Below are 24,551 nucleotides of genomic sequence, written 5' to 3' on the forward strand. Positions count from 1 at the left end.
ACAGACTCCAGGAACAGTCAGACTGATCCTCAGCTCAATGCTGACACCAAGTGGAGAAAACTGGACGAGTCACTTTTACATCAGGACTTATTTTAAATCAGTCCATAACACCAAGATACTGCCAAACAACCATGTTTGACAAATAGCAATATTGTTTTAGTCACACAATTGATTTGATAAATAATTGATACTTGTCCACTGATGTCCAAGATTATTTTACTCATCTTCACACACGTGTTTTCACCATCATGTAGAATTTAAAATAATGTTGTAGGTACAAACAACATATGACCTATGGATGAGGTCATTGATAATGTAAAGCAGGGGTTCCCAAACTTTTCATCCCACGACCCCCAAAATAACGATGCCAGAGACCGGGGACCCCCTCTGTCCCTGGAAGTGGTTAAAGCGTAACGGTGCACACAGCAGCACGCACTAATGGACCTATATCCAAACACTGACATTAGAACAACAATGAAAAAATACAGCAGCCTTAAACTAATTGAAAAACATTTTTGTTTGTAATTTCACAATAACAGGTCAAATATGTCATTTCAAGTCATTTCCAGTTTGCATTTGTTTTTGGAAAGGCAGCTCGTGACCCCCCTCCCAGTGTCTCGCGACCCCCCAGGGGGTCCCGACCCCCACTTTGAGAACCACTGATGTAAGGGATTCATACATTTATGAGTTACACCAGCTAACAATGAATGTCCTTGACTATAAATCTGTTGTGTCGTTTAGTCTCATCACTGTTTTTCTGAGGCTCAAATTAAAACATCTTCAAATGTCTGCTGTGATTGGACGAAAGTCCCAACCCCCCCCCCCCCCCCTTAAACCCAAAGTTATAAAATGTTTTCATTAATATCAGAGAAATGCAATGTCTAAATCAAAATAGCTTTGAATGTGACCAGCACGATTAAGATATATCTTTTAATTGTTGCTCATTCATTTTAAATTGAATATGACACTGAATAATCAATTAGCCTAAAGGTTTGTGCTCTACCTTTTTTTTTTTTTTTTGTTCATTTATTGTTGGGCCCAGTGAACATGAAAGGTAAACTGAATTTAGGATGTTGGGTTGGCTTTTACTTTGGACTATGTCTTTGTCACTGAGCATTCAAATGTGGGTTCAGTTCGAGGACTGTAGGCCTAAATATTAAGGTACAAGTGTTTGTTTTTTTTACTTTATTGATACACATAGCAATACAGGATATTGTTCTAAAACGAAACATGAACACAGTTTAATTAAAACAGGACAGACAAACAGTACAAAATGAAAAGGTGTTCATGTGCATTTTACAGCTCGGAAACTCGTTTTTCCGACGTGTACGACAACACGTAAATGCTGCGTTTAGGTGCTGCTCGGGTGGTCCAAGTTTCTGAGTTGTGAAGTCGTTCTTCCGACTTCAGTGTGTTCACGTGATTTAAGTTCGGAAAGTCTGAATGTTGTACGAACAGCACAACAAAACTGTGAATGCTACGAAGAAGACGTGTTAAACGTAACTGTTAAAAGTTAAATTTGAGCAGAAAGTTTATGTGCAATACGTGAATTAATAAAAAGTATGTTAACATTAACCCAATTTGATGACGATTCTGACGTAAAGTCGGGAAGTCGGTCACCTTAATTATTTCCCGTGTTTCCGAGTTGTTGTTCCGACTTGAGAAGGTGTTCTTGTGCATTTTACAACTCGGAACGTCGTTTTTACGATGTGTCCGACACCACATGAATGCACCATAATGTCTGTGCGTCTATTGGTTCACATATTCTATGACGCATTTTCCTCAGCCAATCAGGTTGGTTTTGTCACCCGGTAGTTGTCGCGGGAACTGATCGACACTCAAAACAACAAACCGAGGAGAGAAACGTTCAACAAGTGTTCATCTGAAAGAGCCGCCAAAGTAATTATCAGCTGTGAACTGTGTTTATATATGTTCGCTTATGAAGGTTTACTGCTTTATTACGCGTGTGGCTGACATGTTAGATTATTATTATACATCCAGCAAGCTAAAGACACCAGCTAAGGAGATTAAGCTGCTGTTCTGTCATATTTAACGACGAACACCAGAAGCAGTGAAATAATTTCTTCAAAATAAAATTCACGTCCAAGTATTACATTTTAAATTGCCTTTCCTCGAGTGGAAACCTTCAGCTGGGGTGTTTTGTTTGTTAAGAAATTAACAAAAGTCGCCAACAGGTCTAATTTAAGATAAAAGGTGTATGTCAATTTCTCTAAATTGCATTGCGTTTTAGTGGACGATCTCGAGTACGGCTTTATTTTGACAGTCGTAACAGGAAGTAGCTGTATAAGCCTGACACTTGGCTACCTAACGAACCCCCTTGTCTTTTTCTAACGTCATTTTAAACTGCATTTCATTTCGGAAATCTGAAACTATTCAAGTGGCTGGTTTACATTTTTAAATCTGTATCTTATTAACAATGATTCGGCTCATTACTATGTTACCTGTTATCCTGAGAATCTTCAGAAGATTATACTGAACAGTTTTTGAGATAATAAAAGGTAAAGGCTGATCAAATTGCATAGAGACACTTTGATATTTTAGTCATTTAATATTTTATTTTGAAAAATTTATGACAGGTGACGAGAAACGTTCAATGGATTCTTGTTCCTCGTGTCCCTGGCTGTTATACTGAAAATGTTCAGGTCATTTTACTGAATAGTTTTTTAAATAATTAAAGGTAAAGGCTGCTCAAATTGCATAGAGACGCTTTGATATTTTAGTCATTTAATATTTTATTTTGAAAAATCTAGGACAGGTGACAAAGAGTTCTTAATGGATTCTTGTTCCTCGTGTCCCTTACTGTTATCCTGAGAATCTTAAGCATATTTTTTTACTGTATAGTTTTTTTTTTTTTTATAATTAAAGGTAAAGTCTGATCAAATTGCATAGAGACACTTTGATATTTTACTCATATTCACTATTTTATTTTGAAAAATATGTGACAGGTGACAAACATCTTTCAATGGATTCTTGTTCCTTGTGTCCCTTACTGTTATCCTGAGAATTTTCAGGAGATTTTACTGAATAGTTTTTTAAATAATTAAAGGTAAAGTCTGATTAAATTGCATAGAGACACTTTGATATTTTAGTCATTCACTATTTTATTTTGAAAAATCTATGACAGGTGACAAACATCTTTCAATGGATTCTTGTTCCTCATTATCCACCACATTATGCTGCATTCATGTGCAATGTGCAACCTGTGACACGACACTTTCAAACTTAAACCATGCTATTACATCTCTTTAGAAAATATACTGTGTGCTAAACATTCAATTTTACCTCCACTTGTTCTTCCTCCAGTTGTCTGGATTCTCATTGGCTGATGGCGTGAACTTTATCACCATGTCTCACAGACTGACCAAGGAAGAGCTGGATGAACAGTTTGAGCTGTTCTTAAAGGAGGTAATGAGACATTGTTTAAAGTCTAATGTAAACTATCCGTGCAGCAACATGCTTCAAAGATTCATAAAACAAAAACTGACAAGGTGTGACATACAGATGTTCCCCCCTGAAGGCATCTCTCTGAAAGGTGTTTGTTTCCCTGTCAGTCTGCTTCAGATGACTCGGTGGATTTTGGCGGCTTTGACAAGAAGACTTCTGCTAAAAGCAGCAAGAAACCATCGGAGAAACCCGCAGTGTCCTGGTGGCCTGACGATGAAGACAGCGACGGAGGAGCAGGGAAAGGTAATAATGAGGAAAGGATCACACCTCTAGAACATTAACCTGTGTTCGGCTTCCTCCAGCAGTTAAACAGTCAACCCCGATTGTTCATCTGCAATTTGGACGAAATAAAACGTTTTTTTCTTTTGAATGTTTAACTTGAATGAAGGACAAAATAGAACAGCTTCAAACGATGACTTTTGCTTAGCATTCAGATTTATAGTCTGAAGAGAAATAGTTATTTTATATTCAAACTAGAAGGCTATGGCTTGAACTGGCTTTGCAGGCTAACAGCTTCTGATTGCTTGAGTGTTTATTTTTTAGTTTTGGATTCTTGGGGGAAACATAATGGGCATAATGTTCTGATAAACCAAATGATAAATATGAGAACTAGTTAGACTTTTAGACTTTATTGACCCCTTGGTTTCAAAGCCCTGTTTATTTCCAACATACAATTCCCCCCAAAGAACAGAACATACATTAAGCGTGTTTGAGTATTTAGAAAAGCGCTATATAAATCTAATTTATTATCATTATTATCATTATTATTATTAATAATAATAATAATAATAATAATAATAATAATAATAATAATAATAATAATAATAATAATAAATACAGTGTATAAAACCAACTGTCAAAATAAAAAGATTGTTGTTCATGAGAAAGGGTTTTCAATCATCCACATCTTTGGTGAACAAAATACTAAAAATGCATTCTCAGAAACGAGGGACTCGAAGGGTAGATTACATCCTGGTATGCGCGGGGTGTCACTACCGACAGCCACCACCTGTACGGCCTCTTCATGGCACAGCTGAGCTTTGCAATCTCCCAATGGAACCTGGCTGCCTGAGACCGCCTGCAGGAGGCCAGGCAGAGCGAGGAGGGGAGGGAACACCTCAGTGAAGCTGATGGCCAACGAGATGGCCGATCACTGCCGTCGATCACTTCTGGGAGGCGACGGACTCCATGGGTGTCCTTCTCATCGACCGGGCGAGGATGCAGGAGATGTGGAGGATCCAGCAGCGTCACCTCATATGCATCCAGGACCCTGCTGGGGTGGAGCTCTACATAAGGATGGGCCTCACTGTATGATCAGTCATTAAGGAAACATCCTCTGTTGAAGTGCTGGCTCCTTCCACAACAATGCAGCAGCCAGTCTGTCCTCCTCTGGTGAAGAATGGTTTGATTTTGTTTTGACTAGACAAGTAGGCGGCACCCCCACATGGCCGTTTTGGACACCCCTCGGTTTATCAGGCAAACGAACAGGTGTTGCAGCGATGGAAGCTCACAAGAGAAGTGGCTCAGATAGAAGTGATTGTACCCGACCTAAAACGTGGTAAAACTAGGATACATGTCCGACATGCTTTTGAAAAGTGGAGAGAGGTTAGAACGCAGAAAATATTTCAAAATGCAGAGCTGGCTAAACACTGAAGCTTCAGTGTCATGGTAACCTTCATGAGCATCGACTGTATGGGTGAAGGAGCTCGGGCGAGCAGCTTAGTCTCTACAATGTTTTGAATTTGGACTGCAGTACCCATTCTAGACACTAGGTGTCTAGTTACAGATTGATCTTTTTAAGAAAATATCTCTTGCTTTGGACATAAATCATTAACTTGTTTATTTCTTGCGTAAAGTAAAAGTTTGAAGTTCACAGATGCGTCATGAAAATCACAGAAATAAATCTTTATGTGTGTCATAAAAATAAAAAACTCACTTTAGAAATCTTCACAATCTTGTTGAGGAACAAAGTAATTCAGTCTGAATAGATCTCTGCTCAGGTGGGAGTTTCCATTAATAACCAAATAACCTATTCTCCACTCTCTCCCCCTCCAACTTGAGTTCTTTATTTCACTTCTGCCTGACTGATCTCGATCCTCTTTTCTCCTCTTCCAACAGGACAAGCATGCTGATGATTTCAGAGTGAAGTTTCTTTTCTTTTTGCGTCTGTCATAACTCTGTTCCTCTCCTTCCTGCTGAACTCTGCTTGTAACCGAGCTGTGGAAAACCTGACCAGGTTAAATCTATCCTGCACATCTGTCAGAGACATACTGGGGCTAAGGGTTCAACATGTGGAAGAATATTTAATTACAATTTAGGATCATTCAAGATAAATGAATACGATGGTTTTTTTAAGTATAGTTTTTTGTTTTCAAGAAGAAACTTTAAGGAGATGTGCAGTTGGTTTAGTTTGAACCAAAACAAAAAGCTTTTTTTTTTTTAATTGCTGAAAAATGAGAATTTGTTGATCGTTGTATCTGTGCATCACTACATTTATTCGTTAAAATGCAGCTTTGTCACACGTTTTAATCAAACAGTGAAGCTCCTGTGAAGTGGATATTGCAAATGGATTTTGCAGTTCTCTTAAATTTGCTGCCCTGCTGTTTGCTTTTGTTCACTGAGCTATGAAATACAAAAAAAAACATCAAATTTAGAGCAGAAAAGTGACATTGTGTAGAAAACTGGAAGTCCGTTTCTCCGCTCTGTGTTTCTCAGTATCTCTAGAAGATCTCAAAGTCTGTCTCCGTCTGTGTTTTCCCTCTTTTCCTCAGCTGAGACGACCAAAAGCAGATTTATCAAAAGCAAAAAGTCTCCGCTTGACAACAACGATGGTGAGAATGAGTAGAAATGAACTTTAGTTAGGCGAGTAATGTCGTAAACACTTTCTTCTGTATTTTTTTCTCTCTGTATTTCTGAATCTCTGCTCATTCATCGTCCGTTCAGTCTCTCCTGCTCCTTCTGTGTTTTACTTCAGCCTAACTCATCTTTTAGTTCTAATCACGTTCTCCACATATTCTCTCTTTCCTTTCCTTGGCTTTCTTTTCTCTCTCCTGCTGATTTATTTTGACCTTTGATCCGTGTGAGAGAAGAAGGTGGAGTTCTTGCCCCTTACATACCATTTCATACTTCATGTTTGTTGTAGATGTGGGGAAAAAAACAAACAATTTACCGGTATGTAAAAGTTGAGTTTTTTATCTTCTGAGATTTTAAATCGATTCATAACTTCAAAAAAATCCATAGCTCGTAAGTCACTCGCTGCTAAGTACTAATGCTAGCTCTCTAACTCAGTAGAATGCCAAATGAAACAGCAAGAAATGTATCCGGACTCACAGATGACTGTGAGTCTGGAGTCTAGTCAAATTCAACATAGACTTTGAATCGAAAATAGATTCTGAATGAAATCTTGACCCAAAGAATCGATATATCGAATCGTGAGGCACCCAAAGACTCCCATTTATTTAGTTGTGAGAAGTTTTGATTGAGTCAGAGAAACACGGAGAAACACTCCATCCCACATCTCAGACAGTTGTTTTGTGTTTCTGGTAGCAGCACTGATACCCTCTGTGGAAATGATCCACTGTGACTCTGTTTCAAAAACAGGCAAACCTCCAGTGAGAGGTGAAGCTGATAACCAGCGTGCACAGTGTAGATGAAGGAGTTGTAGCTCTCTGATGTAGCACACGGTGCAGCACTTTGATTCTCTTCTTCTCGCTGTCTGAAGCCGTCAGCGCCGAGCCCGTTCTTAAGCCGGTTCCAAAACCTCGCAGCAAAGCTTTGGATAAACTGGATCCGTTGGACAAGACCCACGAAGAAGAAGTTTACAGGACGCCATCTGATGACTCGTGCTCTGGCAGTACGAGCGCTCGTCAAAACCTTCTCAGTGAGTCAGAAGAGAGGAGACCTGATGACACTCACTCCAGTGGTTCTCCAACAAGCAGCAGCAGTGAGGGTCACTCCCAGGGGGGGAGTGAAGATGGTAACTCAAACCCCCTCAACCCGTTAGCCTTTAGCCGTTAGCGCTGAAATAGTCCCTCAGCAGTAGAGTCTTTGCCTGTATTAGACCCTGTGTCCACCTAGCGTATTCTGGGCAACAGCAGAGAGTAACAGCGCTGCATGTCCGTCCTGTCTCTATGACAACAGTCTCTATGAGAATGTTTTTCAATTTGAGCGCCGCTGGAAGCAGCAGCAGCACAGAAAAGGCGGCATGCTCGGGGGGGAAAAGACGCTGGGCGCTGCACTTCATCTCCGGGCGGCCGCTTTCTGCTGCTGGAACGCTCTCTCCTCATTGGAAACAATTTAAAAAGACGCTGGCGCTCAGGAAAGAAACGCATGGTGGACACGGGGCATTAGAATTGTTGGTCATTTTCTTTGTTAACCCATTTTTTAAAGGTGTATGTCATATTCTTCCCTCAGCCTGTTGTTGTCGTCGTTCACTCACTGGGGAAGACAACAACATCTCGTAACGACTGACAGGGGGAAATCGTAGATTTGAAGATCACACATTTTTCTGCCAAACATCGATCACCTGACCCAAAGAAAAGCAAAGCTGTTTGTGGATTACAATCATTGCACTCCATAAAAACAACCCTAAATTTAACAGAAAATTGGCAAAACCTCACAGTTGAAATATCTATTTTGACACAATTTACAAGTGGAAACATGGGCGAGTAAAGTTGTCAAGCAAAAAGACAATTCTGCAAAGATTTCTCTCCATGATTTGACGAAAGCAGAGAGAACACGAGATGTATCTGTGATGGATACTGGATCAGCTTTTCGTCTTGAATCTGGACTCTGGTGCAACTAGAAGGCCTAACTCAGCAGATCTAAGGGACCTTTACAGAAAGGTTCATCGTTGTGTTCGAGTGCTGCAGGATTAATAAAGTGTATCTTCTTCTTCTTGTGTAAAGCCTTGTTTGGGGTTAAAAGTTATGGGTCCAGATTTCAAAAAGAACTCTTAGAGGTAAAGGTGACTGCATGAGGGCATGAGGAGCAACGTACTGATCGTCCAGAGAGTTTTTATGTTTTCTGTCTTCACAGTAAAAACAAAGCATGCACACACTCACACTTCTCTATTACTTTTTTTTATTGCAGGACTACAGCGGCCTGGGAGGACTTTCAGGAAGTCTATGAGGAGGTCTCAGTGTATTCAGGAAGAGGAGGAGGATTCAGGAGAGTCTGGTTCAAAGGACGGAGGGCTTAAAGATGCAGCTTTTGGCACGGAGAACTCTAAAATACACGGTGAGTTTGACAGAGATTAACGGGCTGAAGGTGTTTTGATTTAACCTTTAAAAAGGTGTAGTCAAACCCCGATCACTCGAACAACAAGACCCACAAAGAAACAGTTTAAAGAACTCCATCTGATGAGTCATGCTCCGGCAGCTTTGACAGCAGTTTGTTGGATTACATTTTAAATTGCTGATACATGAAAGACAACAGTGGTGATCTATGGCAGGGATTAAAGATTCTTTACTTCCTGGTAAATTAGCACCTTTAGAAGCAGAGTCGGGTTTTCTGGCACAGCTTCACCAAATAAATAAGGACGGGGAATCTTTGGGTGTCTCACGATTCGATGGAGAATCTATTTTTGATTCTGGATTCATGACTCAAAGTCTGTGTTTGAATGATTCCATACTTCAGGATCTACTCCAGTCGTCTGTGACTCTGGCTGAAGTTCTTGCTGCTCCATTCTGCTGAGTGACAGTTAGCATTAGCATAGCGGTGTGCGATATAACGGTCTTAGATCGTGAAGGATTTGAACGTGTTGACAATCTTTACCTCCTCCTCTTCCTCCTCCTCTCCTCCTCTCCTCTTCCTCCTCCCTCTCCTCCTCCCTCTCCTCCTCCTGTTCCTCCTCTCCTCCTCCTCTTCCTCCTCCCTCTCCTCCTCCCTCTCCTCCTCCTCTTCCTCCTCTCCTCCTCTCCTCCTCCTCTCCTCTCCTCCTCTCCTACTCCTCTTCCTCCTCCTCCCTCTCCTCCTTCCTCCTCCTCTCCTCCTCTCCTCCTCCTCTTCCTCTCCTCTTCCTCTCCTCCTCCTCTTCCTCCTCCTCTCCTCCTCCTCTTCCTCCTCCCTCTCCTCCTCCCTCTCCTCCTCCTCTTCCTCCTCTCCTCCTCCTACTCCTCTCCCTCCTCTCTTCCTCCTCCTCTTCCTCCTCTCCTCCTCTCCTCCTCCTCTTCCTCCTCCTCTCCTCTCCTCCTACTCCTCTTCCTCCTCTCTTCCCCCTCCTCTTCCTCCTCTCCTCCTCCTCTCCTCCTACTCCTCTTCCTCCTCTCCTCCTCCTCTCCTTTCCTCTCCTACTCCTCTTCCTCCTCCTCTCCTCTCCTCCTCTCCTCTTCCTCCTCCTCCTCCTCTCTTCCTCCTCCTCCTCTCCTCCTCTCCTCCTCTCCTCCTCCTCTTCCTCCTCCTCTTATAGTTTGCACAGTTAATGTTTACATCTCGGATTGCAACTCTCAAGGTGCCTGAAGAGTGACGGCTTGAAGAGGTCTCCAGCAGCACCTGTAGTCTGAAGATAAACTTCGTTCATTTTATTAAACCGACACGTTTCGGCTCCTGTCCTATCAGAGTCCTCCAATTTAGCAAATTAGCATCTTTAAAAAGATGCTAAAGTTGCTGCTTTTTGTTCCTGTCTTCAGTTTACCTTTTAATGTTGCATTCAAACATTGAAACATAAAAATAAAGACCTTCTTCTGCATCCAGTGTGAATCTTCAAATGTTTTATTGTGAACAAAAGGAGCCTTACATTGCTCTCAGGATTTCAGCAGCCTTTAGTGCCTCTTCTTGGTGTTTCTCATCCCGTCTGAACCAGTTCTAAAAGTAGGATGTGAAGGTTTAACCATAACCCTGTTGGGTCGACGTTTTAGTGTTTTACATCTTTTGTCTCTCTTTATATGGTTTGAAGACGTAGGGATGGTTCCAGGTGGGAACACGACCGGTTTGGGTTTGGACACTCTGGGCGAGGAAGAGGAGAAGGCCCGGTTCTTTTCACAGCTGGAGGCGGGTGCTTCATCAACCGTAGATTACTCGAAGCTGAACAGGGAGCTGGACTCGACAAGTTCTACAGACGGTGCTAACCGCAGGTGTGTGAACAGTCATTCTCTAATTTTACATGAGAATTAGTCTGAAAGTCCAAGCTGATTAGATTTGAGAGGGTCAAGGGGATGAGAATGTTATGAAGATGGACCTGAAAAGTCACTTTAGGATCTCCACTGGGGCCGAGTTACAGAAACTTCATAATCTCCAACTCTTAACTATTTCTGCCTATGTTCAAGTCTTCTCCACGTATGGTAAAGCTGCGAAATGAGGAAGAGCCACAATCAAATTAAGACAAAACAAGTTTAGACCGGCAATTGATCTTTTTATATTGTGCATGCGGCCCTATTCTTCGATCAAACTGCAGTGATCGATGGATGTCGTAAAAGGAGAAAGTAAATAATATGCACTTCAAGCAACAATATTTGTAGGAATTTGATTTAGTGTGCTTTGGCACCTAACGATGGTCTCTGTGTGTGACTGCACTGTTTTAAAACACAGTGCTGCTTTGCCTTCCCCACTACTCGCCACTCACAGACAACGTGCACTTTCTGACAAACAGAGGGGGCGGTGGTGTTGTGAGAGGACGGAGTCCCCATGTTGACTCACAGGGAACAGTACTGTTACCAAAATGTTTTGCAAAATATGACTCTGCATGTGAATGAAGCTCACAGAAAACGTATTTAAAGCGATAGGCCCCTTGACAGATTGAAAAAAAAGTTAGGGCATGAAAATCATCATCTAAGGATCATAAATCAGTAAAACTGAGGACAGGTGTTATAGAACTTATCAGTGTGATTCAGCATGTGTTCAAACTGTTTGTTTCTTTCTGAGTTAAGATGCAGTGAGGTGTCATAAATATGCCTAGGACCAAATTGCCATAATCAATGTTAGTCAGTGAATAGGTCAACAAACAAATAGGTCAATATGGTTACGTCCAGTTTTTATATCCCCAATCTATAACTGTGACATGTTCAGCGAGGGGTTCTTTGGACTGGACAGCCATACTTGTTGTAATTTGAAGTTAAACCAAACAACTTTTTTCCTCATGTTACGCCCCGCTGGCCACAATGCTTAGTTATGAGGGTGGACACACCAGAGAATGCATCATTGAGTGAGTGCCACTGATTTTAAGAATCAGGGCTGTGACTGTGATGTTCTGAGGACGATCTCACTCCTCACAGGAAAGCTGAAGAAGAGGTGGAGCAGAGTGATGATGACCAGAAGAAAGCCAGAGCCACAGAAACCATCAGAGAGTCTCCAGGTATACGAGTGATTGCACCCTCATCGTCATCCCTTTCTTCTTTTTTTGAGTTGAGTTTAAATCAGGTCTTTCTCTCTTCACCCTCTACAGACTCTCCGCACTACAGCGAGGATTTTGAGGAAGAAGAGAACGAGAAAGACAAACCAAAGGAGGAGGTTTGTTGTTTTAAGGATCAATATTGGAGATGCTTTTGAAAAATGGAGAGAGGTTAGAACACAGAAAGGTTTACAGACCCATGCAGAGCTGGATAAACACTGAAGCTTCAGAGTCCACCACATGGTGACCTGTGTGAGCATCGGAGAGGAGGGGGCGGGGGGAGACAGCTCTCCTCAATATTTTGATTTTGTGCTGCAGTACCCATGTTAAACACTAGGTGTCAGAGTTGCATATTACTCCTTTAAAGAAAACATTTAATTTCTCAATAAACATTTTGTTAAATTTTGATGACCTCTAAAGTCCCTGGATTTTAAGAAAGTACTACCCCCCATAGCAGGGTCTTTTTTAGGGGTAGATCTTTTACCCCAAAACTAGATTTAGACCCTGGTTCCTGTGGTGGAAAGGCACATAGCTCCTCAAAAGGTCCCGAGTTCTGGGGGGGAAATTCAGGGCTGAAGTTAAAGAAAAGATCCATCATCACTTTTCATATTGCCTCTTCTGACCTCAACAGTTTGGCAGCTTAGTCTCATTATGTACGTCCAGTGTTGCTGAATAATGCGCTGCAACGTTGGTGCACATTTCCTCCATTCTTATTGGTTCTGGTGATAAATAAGCAGCTAATAATGTGGCCTAAAAAATTCATGTTCGTCTAAAAACGATCAGACGAACATGCATCGATCACCAGTTGAGTTCCGTATTTTATTTTAGTGTAAATCAAAGATGAAAAAAGAAGAAGGTTAAAAAGGAAGCATGTCAGTGTCGTCTGCAATGTGATTTACATCGAGCTGCCTGTCCTTCGATTCTCTGTCTCAATCTGTCTGTCTGACTCATCGATCTGTCTGTCCTTCAATTCTCTGTCTCAATCTGTCTGTCTGTCTGACTCATCGATCTGTCTGTCTCTATTTCAATAACTGATTCTGTTTTCTGTTTTTTCAGAAGTCTAAAATGCCTCAAATTTTGGCCAAAGGTAAGAGAAATAATCCTTCTTCTATCAAACAATCAGGTTTATTTGTATCAGATTGTCTCTCCTCTTTATGTGAATAATAGTTATGAGAATAGTTATGTTGACTAGCTGTTTAAAGCTCTATGAAGTGAATATGGACCTGTAGTTAACCAAACAGACACATGTTCATTTAGAGCGGTCAGTCTGACTCCATTCTTGTCTCAGTGTCTCTGTATGATTCTCTGGAGGACACTGGTGGAGAAGAGAGAAGGAAGGACGCAGCGGGGTCTCTGGACAGAGGTAACAAGTACACAGAACAACGTGGCCGAGTGTTTCAGTTTCATTCTGTTTTTGTCTTCAGAGTTGATTGGTTTGTTTGGTGTTCAGGTCAGCCGTACGTGCAGAGTGGAGGCTCGGAGATGGAGGCTCTCCACGAGGCCTACAGACAGATCCACGTGGTGGCAGATTCAGACGACGCCGATCATCATCTGGAGGGGAGGGGGAGGGTCAACAGACCCGTGTCTCCATCCTCCCCTCCTCGTCCTCATGCCAGACAATCTCTTCAGCCCGCTTCGACCGCTGAGTCAGGTCAGATACTACAAAAGTTATTTAACAGTGTACGAGGGAACCAGTGGACTCTCAGTGCGTTCAAACATACTTACTCATCAGGTCTCCTGTGGAAGCATTCAAGAAGCTTAACATCACTTTTAGGGCTTTCACACTTGCAGAAAACTCCATAAAAATGTCCTGATATTTGTGTGTGAACGCAAACAGCCACATTTTTCTCTGTTTTTCTCCCGCTGTGAGGTGCATATGTGAACAGCCAGGTCGGGAGAATCTCCCTGGAGCAGACCTCCTGAAATCATCTAGATATTTTCAGGAGTGCATAATGTGAAAGCTGCTATATACTCCTGAACATTTCTCGAATACTTCACAAGCTCTGCCCTTGAAAGCCAGACGAGGGAGGGCTGGGGGAGGGGAGCATTTTACTCGTGGTCTGGCAGGAAAAGGACACAAGGATTTCCCCTTCACTTCTTACACGTTTTAAAGTCGTTCAGTCCCTGAATATGTCTTAAAAAACAGGGCTTGTGTTTGAAAATTATCTTTACAGCCTGGTGGACACTTCTAGTATTACAATGTTTTGGTAAACAGAGACGCTTCAGCATGTTAGCTGAAGGGCTACAACATGCGTACTGCTCGGGACAGGACTGACATGTGTTAAACGATTAGTTCTTAATGGTTTTATGTTTTTTATCTAGAGCTCCCCACTGCAGAAGAGTTAATGAGACCCATCAGGCCAGAGGAGGACCACATCCGAGGCTTCACCCTGCAGCCTGTCAGGTTTGTAAATCTCACTGGGACAAAACAAAAATGAAGACTTCACCAAACACATCAGCTGACAGACATCTGATGTGTTTGTTGTTAATCATGCATGTCATATCTCAGACTTATTTATGTGGGAGCATTATGCACGAACTCAAAGAGATCAGGCTATGCTGCTTTCACGGCTGTGGCTCAGCGGTAGAATCAGATGTCTCTCAAGCGGACGGTCGAGGGTTTGATCCCCAGCTCCTGCAGCCACATGTCCGATATGTTGTTGGGGAAGGCATTTAACCCCAAATTGCTCCCACTGCTTTGTCAGCCATCAGTGTGTGAGTGGTTGTGAATGCGTAGGTGTGACCTGCGGTGTAAAAGCACTTTGAGTATTCAGAAGATATTCATTTTAAATATAGGTCAAATAATGCACCTATATTCTGAAAATTAAAACGTGTTTCTGTTACTGCATTTTTATTTTTAAATTAGCTATTTCATTTGAATTATGATACAAATTTAGCGGGGCACTTTTTTGAAAATTAAAAAGCATTTTCTTCATTTTAATTTAGTTAGAGAATGTGCATTTTTGAAGTTGAAAACTCAGATTCAAATTAGATAAAATTAGTCATCATTTTATTTTTGAGACAAATAATACACCCATATTCTGAAACTTAAAAATGATTTCTGCATTTTCAATTTCAAATTAGCTTTATCATTTGAATTCTGATCACTAGTGGCTCTTTAGCTGATAGTTTGATTCTGTTGAACTACACACAGCGCTGATATAAAGGCAAACATCCCCCATTATAGCGTCGTATAGTGGACTCCATCTGCCTCGTCCACATTGTTTGTTTTTTTTTGCCTCAGGAGACCCCAACGCCCACCTGCCTGACTGTGATAGTGTATTAACAAACAGATTTTAGGAGGAGTATGAAAGTAGCTACACATTTTCAAGAGTGCATGAGGGAAAACAGCTTTAGTAGTTCCTTTCTGAATTTGTTTTTTCTTCCACAAAATGTTTACTTCCTGTTTGTTCCTTTACTTTTTCTGATTGCAGCACCGTAGGACTCTTAGAAAGGACTTATCCAGATGTGACTTCCCCAGAGTTACAAGGGAACGAGGCAGGAAAGGCTGTCCAGGCGGCTCGAGGGGGAAAGGGAGCCAAGGGATCGGGTAGCCACCAGTCCGGCTCCCCAGACTCTCCAAACCATAACCTGACGTGGAGCATCAGACAGGAAGTGGAGCGTCTGATGAAGGATCAGAACAAACATGGTTCAAACACGTCGCCTCAGACCAGCAGAGCTAAGAAACAACCGGTGAGGAAAACTGTTCTCCATTTCATCACTGCTTGAATTTATGAACGCAGCAGCTTTTATAAAAAAGAAAATGAATCATCATCATATTTTCCCCCTCAGGTTTCCCTTGGCTCCACTTTTTCTCACCCTCCTTCATCTTCGGTGAGGACCCCCACCGCCGTTTCTCAGATAAGGGGCCGGAGAGTAGAGGGGAGGACCGCGGTGACTTCGAGGTCTGCAGGGTCAAGTAGAGCTGCTGCTGCTGCGGCCAAAACTCAAAGCAATGCTTCACGTCCTCTGCAGCATCCACACGGAAGAGCCAAAGTCACATGGAGTCAAGAAAAAGAAAACTACGCAGGTAATCAGAGACCCTGTTTGCACCGTGTGGAGTCATAGAGTCAGAGTGTTCACACTTTGTGTTAACAGTATGTCTCCTGTTCGGGTCTCACTCTCCTGCTGCATATTATTATTCTGCAAGATCCAAAAATGTTCAGACTCTTTTTTTTTGCCCCTTTTCTGAATCTGTGAGCCAAAACCTTGAGGTGTGTTTAAGTTCTCTCTTAGGAATCTTTTTTTTCCTCTGATGGGCAGATCCAGGCTTGAGGGTGAGCAGTGAGCTGGTGTCTTCAGTTCAGTCCTTAGTGAGCGTCCTGAAGCAGCAGATAGACACCAGCCGGCAGCACGAGGCCGCAGACACACGGGAAGTCGGTGATCATCAAGAAACCAGACTGACTCATCGTCTTCAAAGTAACAAAGTAAGATTTGACTTTGACTTTAAATTGTGTGCAACTCAACTGTTTGAAAACACGTTTAGCACGTATAGTGTGGGAACATCAGAAATTGCATCGAGGTTCTGCTTCACACGTTTTTTCTTAGGATGTGTGTAAAAATGAAACCCTCATGCAAAGAAGAAAGGAACTGTGATGAAGGCTTGTTGCTATTTGTCTCCTCGTTGTTACACTATCGTCATACAGTGTCGATGTCTCTCTCACAGCAGGAGGAGGAGGAGGAGGAGGAGCGTTCTCTGGCGGAGGAGCTGAGAGTTAAGCTGGCTCAGAGAGACCGAGAGCTGCAGGTGTTGAAGGAAGGAGCGGAGGAGATCACCTCGCTGAGACAGCAGAACTTCCTGCTGCAGAGCAAGGTGCCTAAACAAGACGGGTGCAGACGTAGCACTGAGGGAATACCACATTCAAAATCAAAATGACCAACCCTGACTTTAACTTGTGCGCACAAGATATTTCTGTTTTGGCTTTTTTTCTAGTGGTGATTTGTGTGCTGTGAACAGATATTGATAAAGGTGACATCACCATGAATTGAATCAGTTGTGTTTGACCCTCACTAGCTGAGAAGTGCAGAAGAAGCGAATCAGAGGAAGAGATCAGAGGCGACCTCGGACTCTGCTGCAGAGGAGAGGCTGCAACAGACGGATAAAGAAATCAGAGAGCAGGAGATGCTCATTAAAGGTTACCAGCAGGTGTGTTTCCCTTCATATGAATAGTTTAATGTCACTGTTTGTGACCTTTTCCTTTTCATCTTCTTTAGTGTTTTACTGATGCTTCAGCCGTGCTTCAGGTTATCTTTGAAGCTTGAGTAACTTCTTTATTACGTATTAATCTGAGCCAGTTAAACCGTAGTAAAGCTGTAGTTCTCTCACAGGAGAACGAGAAGCTGTATTTGCAGATGAAAGCCCAGCAGGCCAAGACTAAAGCCAACGAGGACGCCATGTTTAACGAAAACCAGACGCTGCTGAATCAGCTGGCGTTCACCAGGTGGGTTCACTGAAGATGTTTCTGTCCAAATAAATCGATTCTCTCACCCAGTGGCGATTCTAGAGCATGTCGGGGCCCCATGCGGAAATCTATTTGGGGGCCCTCCAACCAGCGTTCATCACCATCATGTCTGCCAGCCGACATTTTTTCCTGTTTCTTTTTTCTCTCCTATTGATGGATCATTCCTCTTCATTTTTCTTTGTTGACTTTCTTTGACAAACTTTGGTTGTCACGGCAATAATGCATGCAACGCTTAGCAAGGAAACAAGTTGCAAAATGTCCACTTTGTAGGCCGCTGCTTTGGTTTAAGTGTGCTAGCACTGGCCCACAGCTGTGTTAGTGATAATAATCTTTGGAAGTGTAGTCCTTGAATAAATATGTAGTTTCTGAAGCTCCTTTATCCTCCACAGGGAGCAGTTGAACAGAAACTCAAGGCCTGTTGGAAACGTCTGCTCAATGGATCACACTCGACGCATTTCAGACCTGTTGGCTCAAATAAACACATTTCAGGTGCGTATCCCAATCCTTCAAAATACTGTCATACCGTATATATATAACCTCTCACATCTCACACCTCACACAACAGACTCACTCTCATGTCAGTCTGTGCAGCTGTTTGAGAAGGGTTTGTGCAGACGAGCATTTCAGCTGAGTCTCATGGGCTTTGCTGCAGCATTTAGTTATGACAGAAGACTATTTGAACAGAGTCGAGCCTTGATCACACATGAAAGCTCTGATATTTTCAGAAATGTACCATTTCCACATGCACCTTTCAGTTAGAGATTATCTGTGTTGGATGCACTCTTAACAACTTCAAACACACAGTGTGGTTTATGTCAGGGGAGCATCTAGGTAGCGTTTGTTCAGTAAAGGTGACTGTTTAGCACACATGTACTCCTGGAAATTTTTTAGGGAATTTCAGGAGGAGTGCCCCTGACTCAGTGGGAGAAAGGGAAGACTCAGAGGTGGCTGACTGCGCAAGAGTCCGCTACACAACACTATAATGGGAATATTTTTCTTTATATAAATGCTACTTGTAGTTTGACAGAATCAGTGTATCAACTAAAGAGTGGAGAAGAACATACTGGACAGGAAACATAATGCAGCCGTTTAATCACGAGAGAGGGAGATCATAGCGATCACAGGGCATGATTGCACCACCCCGTCCCAATCAGTCGAGGTGAATTCTCCTGATAATATCCTCTCCAATCAGCTCACTCTGACTTTCTGCAGAAAAATAGTCGAGGGGGGCTCGAAGGAGAAACTCCAGATAAGGTCTGAGTGAAAAATGTGTCTGTTTGGGTTCATTCTTGCAGCTTTCCCCAGAAACCTTAGGAGTTTTTCAGGAGTTTTGTGCAAGTGTGAAGAAGGCTTTAGTGTGCTGATATTCACTACAACATGTATAAGGACGTATCCTCAATAACACAACAGCAGAAAACATAATGCAAACAACTGAGTGTGCAGGATAAAGTCGTGAAACTTCTCTGGAACAATATCTTTGCTCCGCCCACTTTCTCCCTGTGAGCGTTGCACAACTATTAGCCGCTGCATTCACCATCTATTCACCACTCAGAGTTTTGTCTGGGGGCTGGTACACCTATGGGTATGCAGACTTCATGCAAGTATTATGTGTATGTAATGTTTGCGGTTAAGGAAGGTGTCAACCTAAAGTTCAGATTCAGTCCCTTATCTTGACAGATATTTGTTTCTATGTGCAGAGGAAGGAGGCCGAGCTGTGTGAGGACCTTCACAGACTGAAGCAAGAGAAGCAGGCTCTGGAGACCGACCTGCAGCTGAGGAAGAGAGAGAGAGACCAGGCTAAAACTCAGGCCGTGCCAGCCTCAGGTAAGGACAGATGAAAACTGTCTTGGAATTTAAAGCTAAATGCATTTTAAACTCTTGTTTCAAAAAAATAAGATGGAGCTCATATTTTTTAAGACTTCAGAAGTGTACATGCACAGCTGAATGTTTGGTTGGGTTTCTGAATGTGTCAGAGGATAAGCACAGAGAGGAGGTGTCAGCCCTGAAGAAGAAGCTGCAGTGGTTTGCTGAGAACCAGGAGCTGCTGGACAGAGACGCCGGCAGACTGAGGGCCGCTACGGCTGAGATACATCAACTCAAAGAGCAGGTGATGATCCTGACACACCCATTACACTCCACTAGCAAAAGAGCTTACTGGGAAAGAAACTTTTGATATAGCAGGTTTTTTTTTTTTCTGCGTTCAAGGTTGAAAAACTGAAAACCGATGTGAGCAAACGGAGCAGTGAGCAGCAGAGGAAGGCCCGAGAGAAAACTGGAGACATCAGGAGGATGCAGGATTTGGAGAGACAGGTTTGACACACAAACAAACTAACTTTTTTTAACCCCTCCCTCGCTGCGTCCTCCAGTCCACATATCTTTGTATTTTAAGAGTTGTTCTGTCCTCACCAGGTGAAGGAGCTGGAGCAGGTTCTCAGAAGTCGAAACCCAAACTCCCTGCCTGCTCTGATCTACGCTGCAGCCTCGGTTGGTGATTCAGAGGATGTGGACGCTGTCAAAACGACCACACCGAGAAGGGTCAACGCCCTGTTGGAGCGCAGGATTCAGCGTTTGGAGGCGGAGCTTGAGAGTCAAGACGAGGAGGCCAAGCGTAGCCTGCGAGCCATGGAGCAACAGTTCCACAGGATCAAGGTAGAGTAAAGATGTTTTTAACCTAACATATATTCAGTCAGTAACATGATGTTAGTTAGTTATGAATAAAATTGAAATCAATATCAAACCTTAATTTATGAAGTTTTTATATTGATGTGCACCAAGAGAAAATAAATTGTCTTATAACTACATCGTGATGCTGATGTTGAAGAATATGAATATAGTATTCCTAAGTGCTCAAGGAAAAGTGGAATTTCATCTTGTTTGTGTTTAGCTCCGCTATGAGCAACAAATCTCAGATCTGGAGCTGCAGCTTGAACAGAAGCAGCAGCTGGAAGCAGCAAACTCAGCAGCTGCATCAGAGCCCTGCAGCGCACGGGTAAAAACTCTGGAGGACGAGCTTCAGCGTGTGAAGGAAACCCACCAGGAGAACGAAAACTCCCTGAAGGACCAGATGGAGTCTCTCCGGCAGCAGCTCAAACAAAAGGTTTTTACTACGAGTTATACAAGCCATTAAAATGCATAAAACAGCTTCTTTAGCTGAAGCATGAATCACAAATAAAATCCACTTTCTTTATTCAGGCCCAGCCAAGTCCAGGCCGACACCAGCGTCAGGCCGAGGCGGCGTTCGGTGTCCGGATCGACCGCCTGAACCAGGAGCTCGCCGCCAAGACCCGAACCATTCAGGAGCTGAGTCACACCGTGGAGAGACTGCAAAGAGAGAGGAGGAACACGCCGTCGTCTGTCCCCAAACCACGACCAGAAACCAAACGACAAGCAGGACCTGCAAAAACTCTCAGCTCTGCCCCTGCAGGAGACGCGTGTGCAGGAGAGGAGACGTTTCCAGCTGCTCAGTATGAGAAAACCTACCAGCCCACCGTCTTCACAGGTACGAAGGAGGTCCACTTTCACTCTGCATACTCAGATCAGAAGTAGGGATGAGATCAGCAGATTAAACCACACCAGCACTAGACTTCATAGTCGGTTAAAACCAACTATTATTTTTTTTAGTAATTCAGACCTGCAATGACAGTTCAGTTCAATACATGTGTGCAATATTAACCTTAAAAACAAAAAACAGTGTAATTATATAATGTGAAAAATATGTGTGCAATAAGAGATGTAGAAAGTAGAGACAAGAAAACTTATTTATATTTTCATCTCATTGAACAGTGTTCCCCTTGTTATTTTTTTTGTATTATATATTTGCTTTAATACAGTGTATAGCTTCTGTACAGTTTATTTTAATTTACTTAGCTGTTACTACAACTTATTATTATTAATATATTTACTTTTTTCTTACAATGCTATTCTGTTTTATATCTAATTTGAACTTTTTTGTAGAAGCTGACTCAGGGAGAAACGCACACAAATTCCAACGTACCTGTGCAAGTGGCAATAAACATCTATTCTATTCTATTCTAATTCAATGTCTAAACTGTAATGCAGCCTTCTGCCACTAGATGGGGCTGCAGCTCCTGCTAATGGCTTCTGTCATACTGCCATAAAGCATTCTACGCAGATGTAAATGACCATGGTGGACAGATAGCCTTCAGTCAGTAGTTTGATCTAGAGAATAGAGATGAAGTTATAAGTAGGCACTTTTTTTTTTTTTTTTTTGAATGATTATAGTGTAGTGCAGTGTTTAGAATCTGTTTTAAAGACTGAGCATATCAGAACTAACAAAGCACCTGCTGTCAGCCCTGAAGATGTTTGCGTCACTGCTGAGATGTCTGTTTCATGTTTTAATTCCTGATTGGAGCCAACGGCATATTCCATGTTTTGACAGGCAGTCACATCTCCGAGGTTCTGCAGGAGAACGAGGATCTGAAGCGGGACCTGGACCTCCTGCAGCAGCAGAGCGAGCGGGACCGGGAGGCGCTGAAGGCAGAAGCTGCTCAGGCCAGAGAGGATCTCTGCAGGTACATGAACCATGTGTGAGCACATGAACTGATGTTTTTTTTCTGCAGGTCCCCTGATGTGTTCTAATGACTTGACTTTAATGTGATCTGATTCAGGCTGAAGGAGCACTCTGCACAGCAGCTGTCCTCCGTCAAGACTGAACACCTCAGGGTCTTGGACCAGCTGCGAGCCACCCACGCCTTTGAGCACTCCGCCTCAAAGCTGGCTGAACTGACCAATAAGCTCAACGCGCAGGAGGTAATGACTCAGCCCACAGCAAGTTTAAATGGAAACAGAAAGTCACCTTAACCTTGACTTTTCCTGTAGATTACGGTGAAACATCTACAAGACCAGCTGAGAGAGCTGCAGGGAGCCAAAGACGCGCTGGCCATATCAAGGACCAGAGAGGACGCTCTGCAGAAACAGGTAGGGGTTCAGTTCTGATGCTTCTTTTTAAACGCAGCAAACATTTAATGAAAGGAATATATAAGGTGGTTTTATTCACCTCAGTGGAGACCAAAGAGACAAAACAGCTGGCAGAGAGCTATTGGATTCTGCAGGTTAAAGAAATCACACACAACCTGTGTTTGACTTTATAGCACTGATCACTGTCATTTTTACGTCATGGTCCTGAGACCCCCTCTCTCGTCAGACAGGGACAACTTAACCATGTGAGAGACGTGTAAACAAGCCAGGAAGATTTCTGTCCTGAAATGTTTGAGACTTTTTCAGGAGGCTTTGGTCTATACAAAAACAATGGGACTCAATTTGAGAATCTAATTTTGATACAAAACGATTCTGAATTCATGATTCAAAGTCTACTTTTGAATAAGTACGTACTTCAGGATCTACTCCAGTCATCTGTGAGGCTGGCTGAATTTCTTGCTGCTCCATTTGGCCATTCTACTGAGCTAAAGAGCTAACCTTTTTTTTTCAATTTTTGTAAGTTATGAATCTATTTAAAATCTCAGAAGATAAGAATCTCGATTTTTACATAACTCACACCTCTTCTGATGTTGTTCTCTGGGTTCTGTGTCTCCACTGGATCATTACATTTAGATAAGATGCAGAGCTTATTTCATTATTGTAACACCTCCACTCTTTGTTTCCCTCGTGTTTAGCTGACCAGACTTCTGCAGGAGTTAAAGGAAGCTAAAGAAGCTCAGAGTCCAGAGGTGAAGCTGCTGTGCAGCCTGGAGAGGAAGATTTTCAACATGGAGCTCCGACACCAGCACAGAGAGAAAGAGCTACAACAGGTACCGCTGATAATGATGTTTTTAATGTCCTTAGGTCACCAATCATTTACAATTTAACCCTTCGATAACCTGCTGCTTAATGGACGATCTGGAAGAAGCTGTGGTTCTGTGGAGTCGCACACAGGACATTTTAAAACCTTAGTCTTTTTTTATTTTGTTGTCTCAATGACAAATAGTTGCAAAAATATTTTGAAGTTTTCCCTAAGTTTGCTTTATCTGCACATCTGGACGGATATCATTCTGATGTAATTTCATGATGAGAGAAGATGAACAATGAAAAGCTCAAGTCACACGGGGACGAGCAAAAGTTTTCCTTATGTTAAAAACAGGTAGATACGTAAAGGTCCCGTGTTCACCTAGTGTTTTTTTTTCCATTGCTTCCAATGAGTAGAGAGCGTTTGCAGCAGCAGGCGGCCGCACTGAGAAAAAGCGCGGCTCCCAGCGTCTTTCTTTTTCCCCTGAGCGCTAAAATTGAAAATCTTTCAACTTTTCAGAAAAGTGCTGTTGATGTCACCATCGCTCTTTTCCAAACATGAGATTCCCTGTAGTTTTGCTGCCTACAGGTCTTGTCTTGTACCCACTTCCTCTTTGTCCCGTGTCTGTTCGGGCAATAAATCATGCAGTAAAAAGTAATGGAGCCGTATCGGTCATACAGCGGCTGTTGTCATAGAAACAGGACCGACGTGCCGGCTTCACGCAAGCCCAGAAAAAAGGGCGAGGTGGACACAGGGCCGGAATCATGCCAACTCAAAATCATTTTCTTCTTGTTTGACTTGTTTGTAAATTCTCAGAGTGAAACATTTGCTTCACTTATGTTGTCACCCGGCACTAAAGATGTACATCACAGATTCATCAGAGATGTTCAGTGTCCTCTCTCTCTCTCTGCAGGTGATCGGCAGCTCCTGGCAGACGTCGGAGGCTGATCAGCAGACGGAGGTGGAGCACTGGAAGCGTCTGGCTCAGGACAAGAGCAGAGAGCTGGAGGCTTTCCGTCTGGAGCTGGACTCCATCCTGGACATCCTGAGACACCTGCAGAGACAAGGAGTGGTCCTAACCCCCGTCACAGCTCTCCTCGACGCCAAGAGGAGTTAACGCACTGATGGATGTCAGAGACGCTGAGTGTTTTCTTTGAAAGCCAAAGATGGACGCTTTAAAGTGACGCCTACTTTTTTAGTGTTAGAAAAAGTTCAGATGAAGAGTTCACAGGCGGGCCTTCAAAACTTCCAGCAACACTTAGTGAAAGCACTACGAATAAACTCAGAATGAAGATAGTAACAAAATGTACACCTTAAATATTTTCTATTTAAATTATTGTAACTTAAATAAGGTATCTTGGAAATAAATGTTGTTTTCAAGTCTTAACTGTGTGCTCAGCATTTGTTCTTGTGTTGCACTCAACTCTTCATTTTTGTGACCAACTTTTTTAAATTTATTTTGCACCTTGGTTGTAGGTTTAAATCCAAAAGATGCCACACCACTATGAGTATGTCAACAACATGAAACCACAAACCTGCAGATATACATTTCCTC

The 24,551-nt window shown here is 42.6% G+C and overlaps 1 protein-coding gene across 3 annotated transcripts; it reads left to right on the forward strand.

Moving 5' to 3' along the window:
* Positions 1–1,798: 1,798 nt before the first annotated feature.
* cep162 (centrosomal protein 162) lies at positions 1,799–24,383 on the forward strand. Of its 3 annotated transcripts, XM_065958273.1 has the most exons (31): positions 1,799–1,899; positions 3,325–3,426; positions 3,573–3,708; positions 6,237–6,296; positions 7,187–7,441; positions 8,557–8,703; positions 10,361–10,538; positions 11,676–11,755; positions 11,846–11,910; positions 12,848–12,878; positions 13,080–13,154; positions 13,242–13,442; positions 14,114–14,195; positions 15,226–15,484; positions 15,584–15,821; positions 16,055–16,218; positions 16,458–16,604; positions 16,806–16,937; positions 17,120–17,232; positions 17,643–17,742; positions 18,951–19,077; positions 19,227–19,360; positions 19,459–19,563; positions 19,663–19,902; positions 20,138–20,350; positions 20,446–20,752; positions 21,653–21,785; positions 21,882–22,023; positions 22,093–22,191; positions 22,887–23,021; positions 23,910–24,383. In XM_065958273.1, exons 2-31 carry the CDS (start codon positions 3,367–3,369, stop codon positions 24,111–24,113), a joined length of 4,362 nt encoding a protein of 1,453 aa, XP_065814345.1. In that variant the 5' UTR covers positions 1,799–1,899; positions 3,325–3,366; the 3' UTR covers positions 24,114–24,383. The 3 variants fall into 3 exon arrangements, with proteins under 3 accessions (XP_065814345.1, XP_029138271.2, XP_020514652.2); XM_029282438.2 differs by lacking the exon at positions 7,187–7,441; XM_020658996.3 differs by lacking the exons at positions 6,237–6,296; positions 7,187–7,441.
* Positions 24,384–24,551: the final 168 nt, after the last annotated feature.

Source organism: Labrus bergylta, chromosome 8 (assembly GCF_963930695.1).
Source record: "Labrus bergylta chromosome 8, fLabBer1.1, whole genome shotgun sequence".
In the NCBI taxonomy this organism is placed as follows: domain Eukaryota; kingdom Metazoa; phylum Chordata; class Actinopteri; order Labriformes; family Labridae; genus Labrus; species Labrus bergylta.

Coding starts and splice junctions, on each gene's coding strand:
- cep162 (XM_065958273.1), top strand. CDS start 3,367: ATGTCTCACAGACTGACCAAGGAAGAGCTGGATGAACAGTTTGAGCTG. Junction 15,485..15,583: donor GCAGAGCTAAGAAACAACCG/GTGAGGAAAACT, acceptor TTTCCCCCTCAG/GTTTCCCTTGGCTCCACTTT. Junction 17,233..17,642: donor AATCAGCTGGCGTTCACCAG/GTGGGTTCACTG, acceptor TATCCTCCACAG/GGAGCAGTTGAACAGAAACT.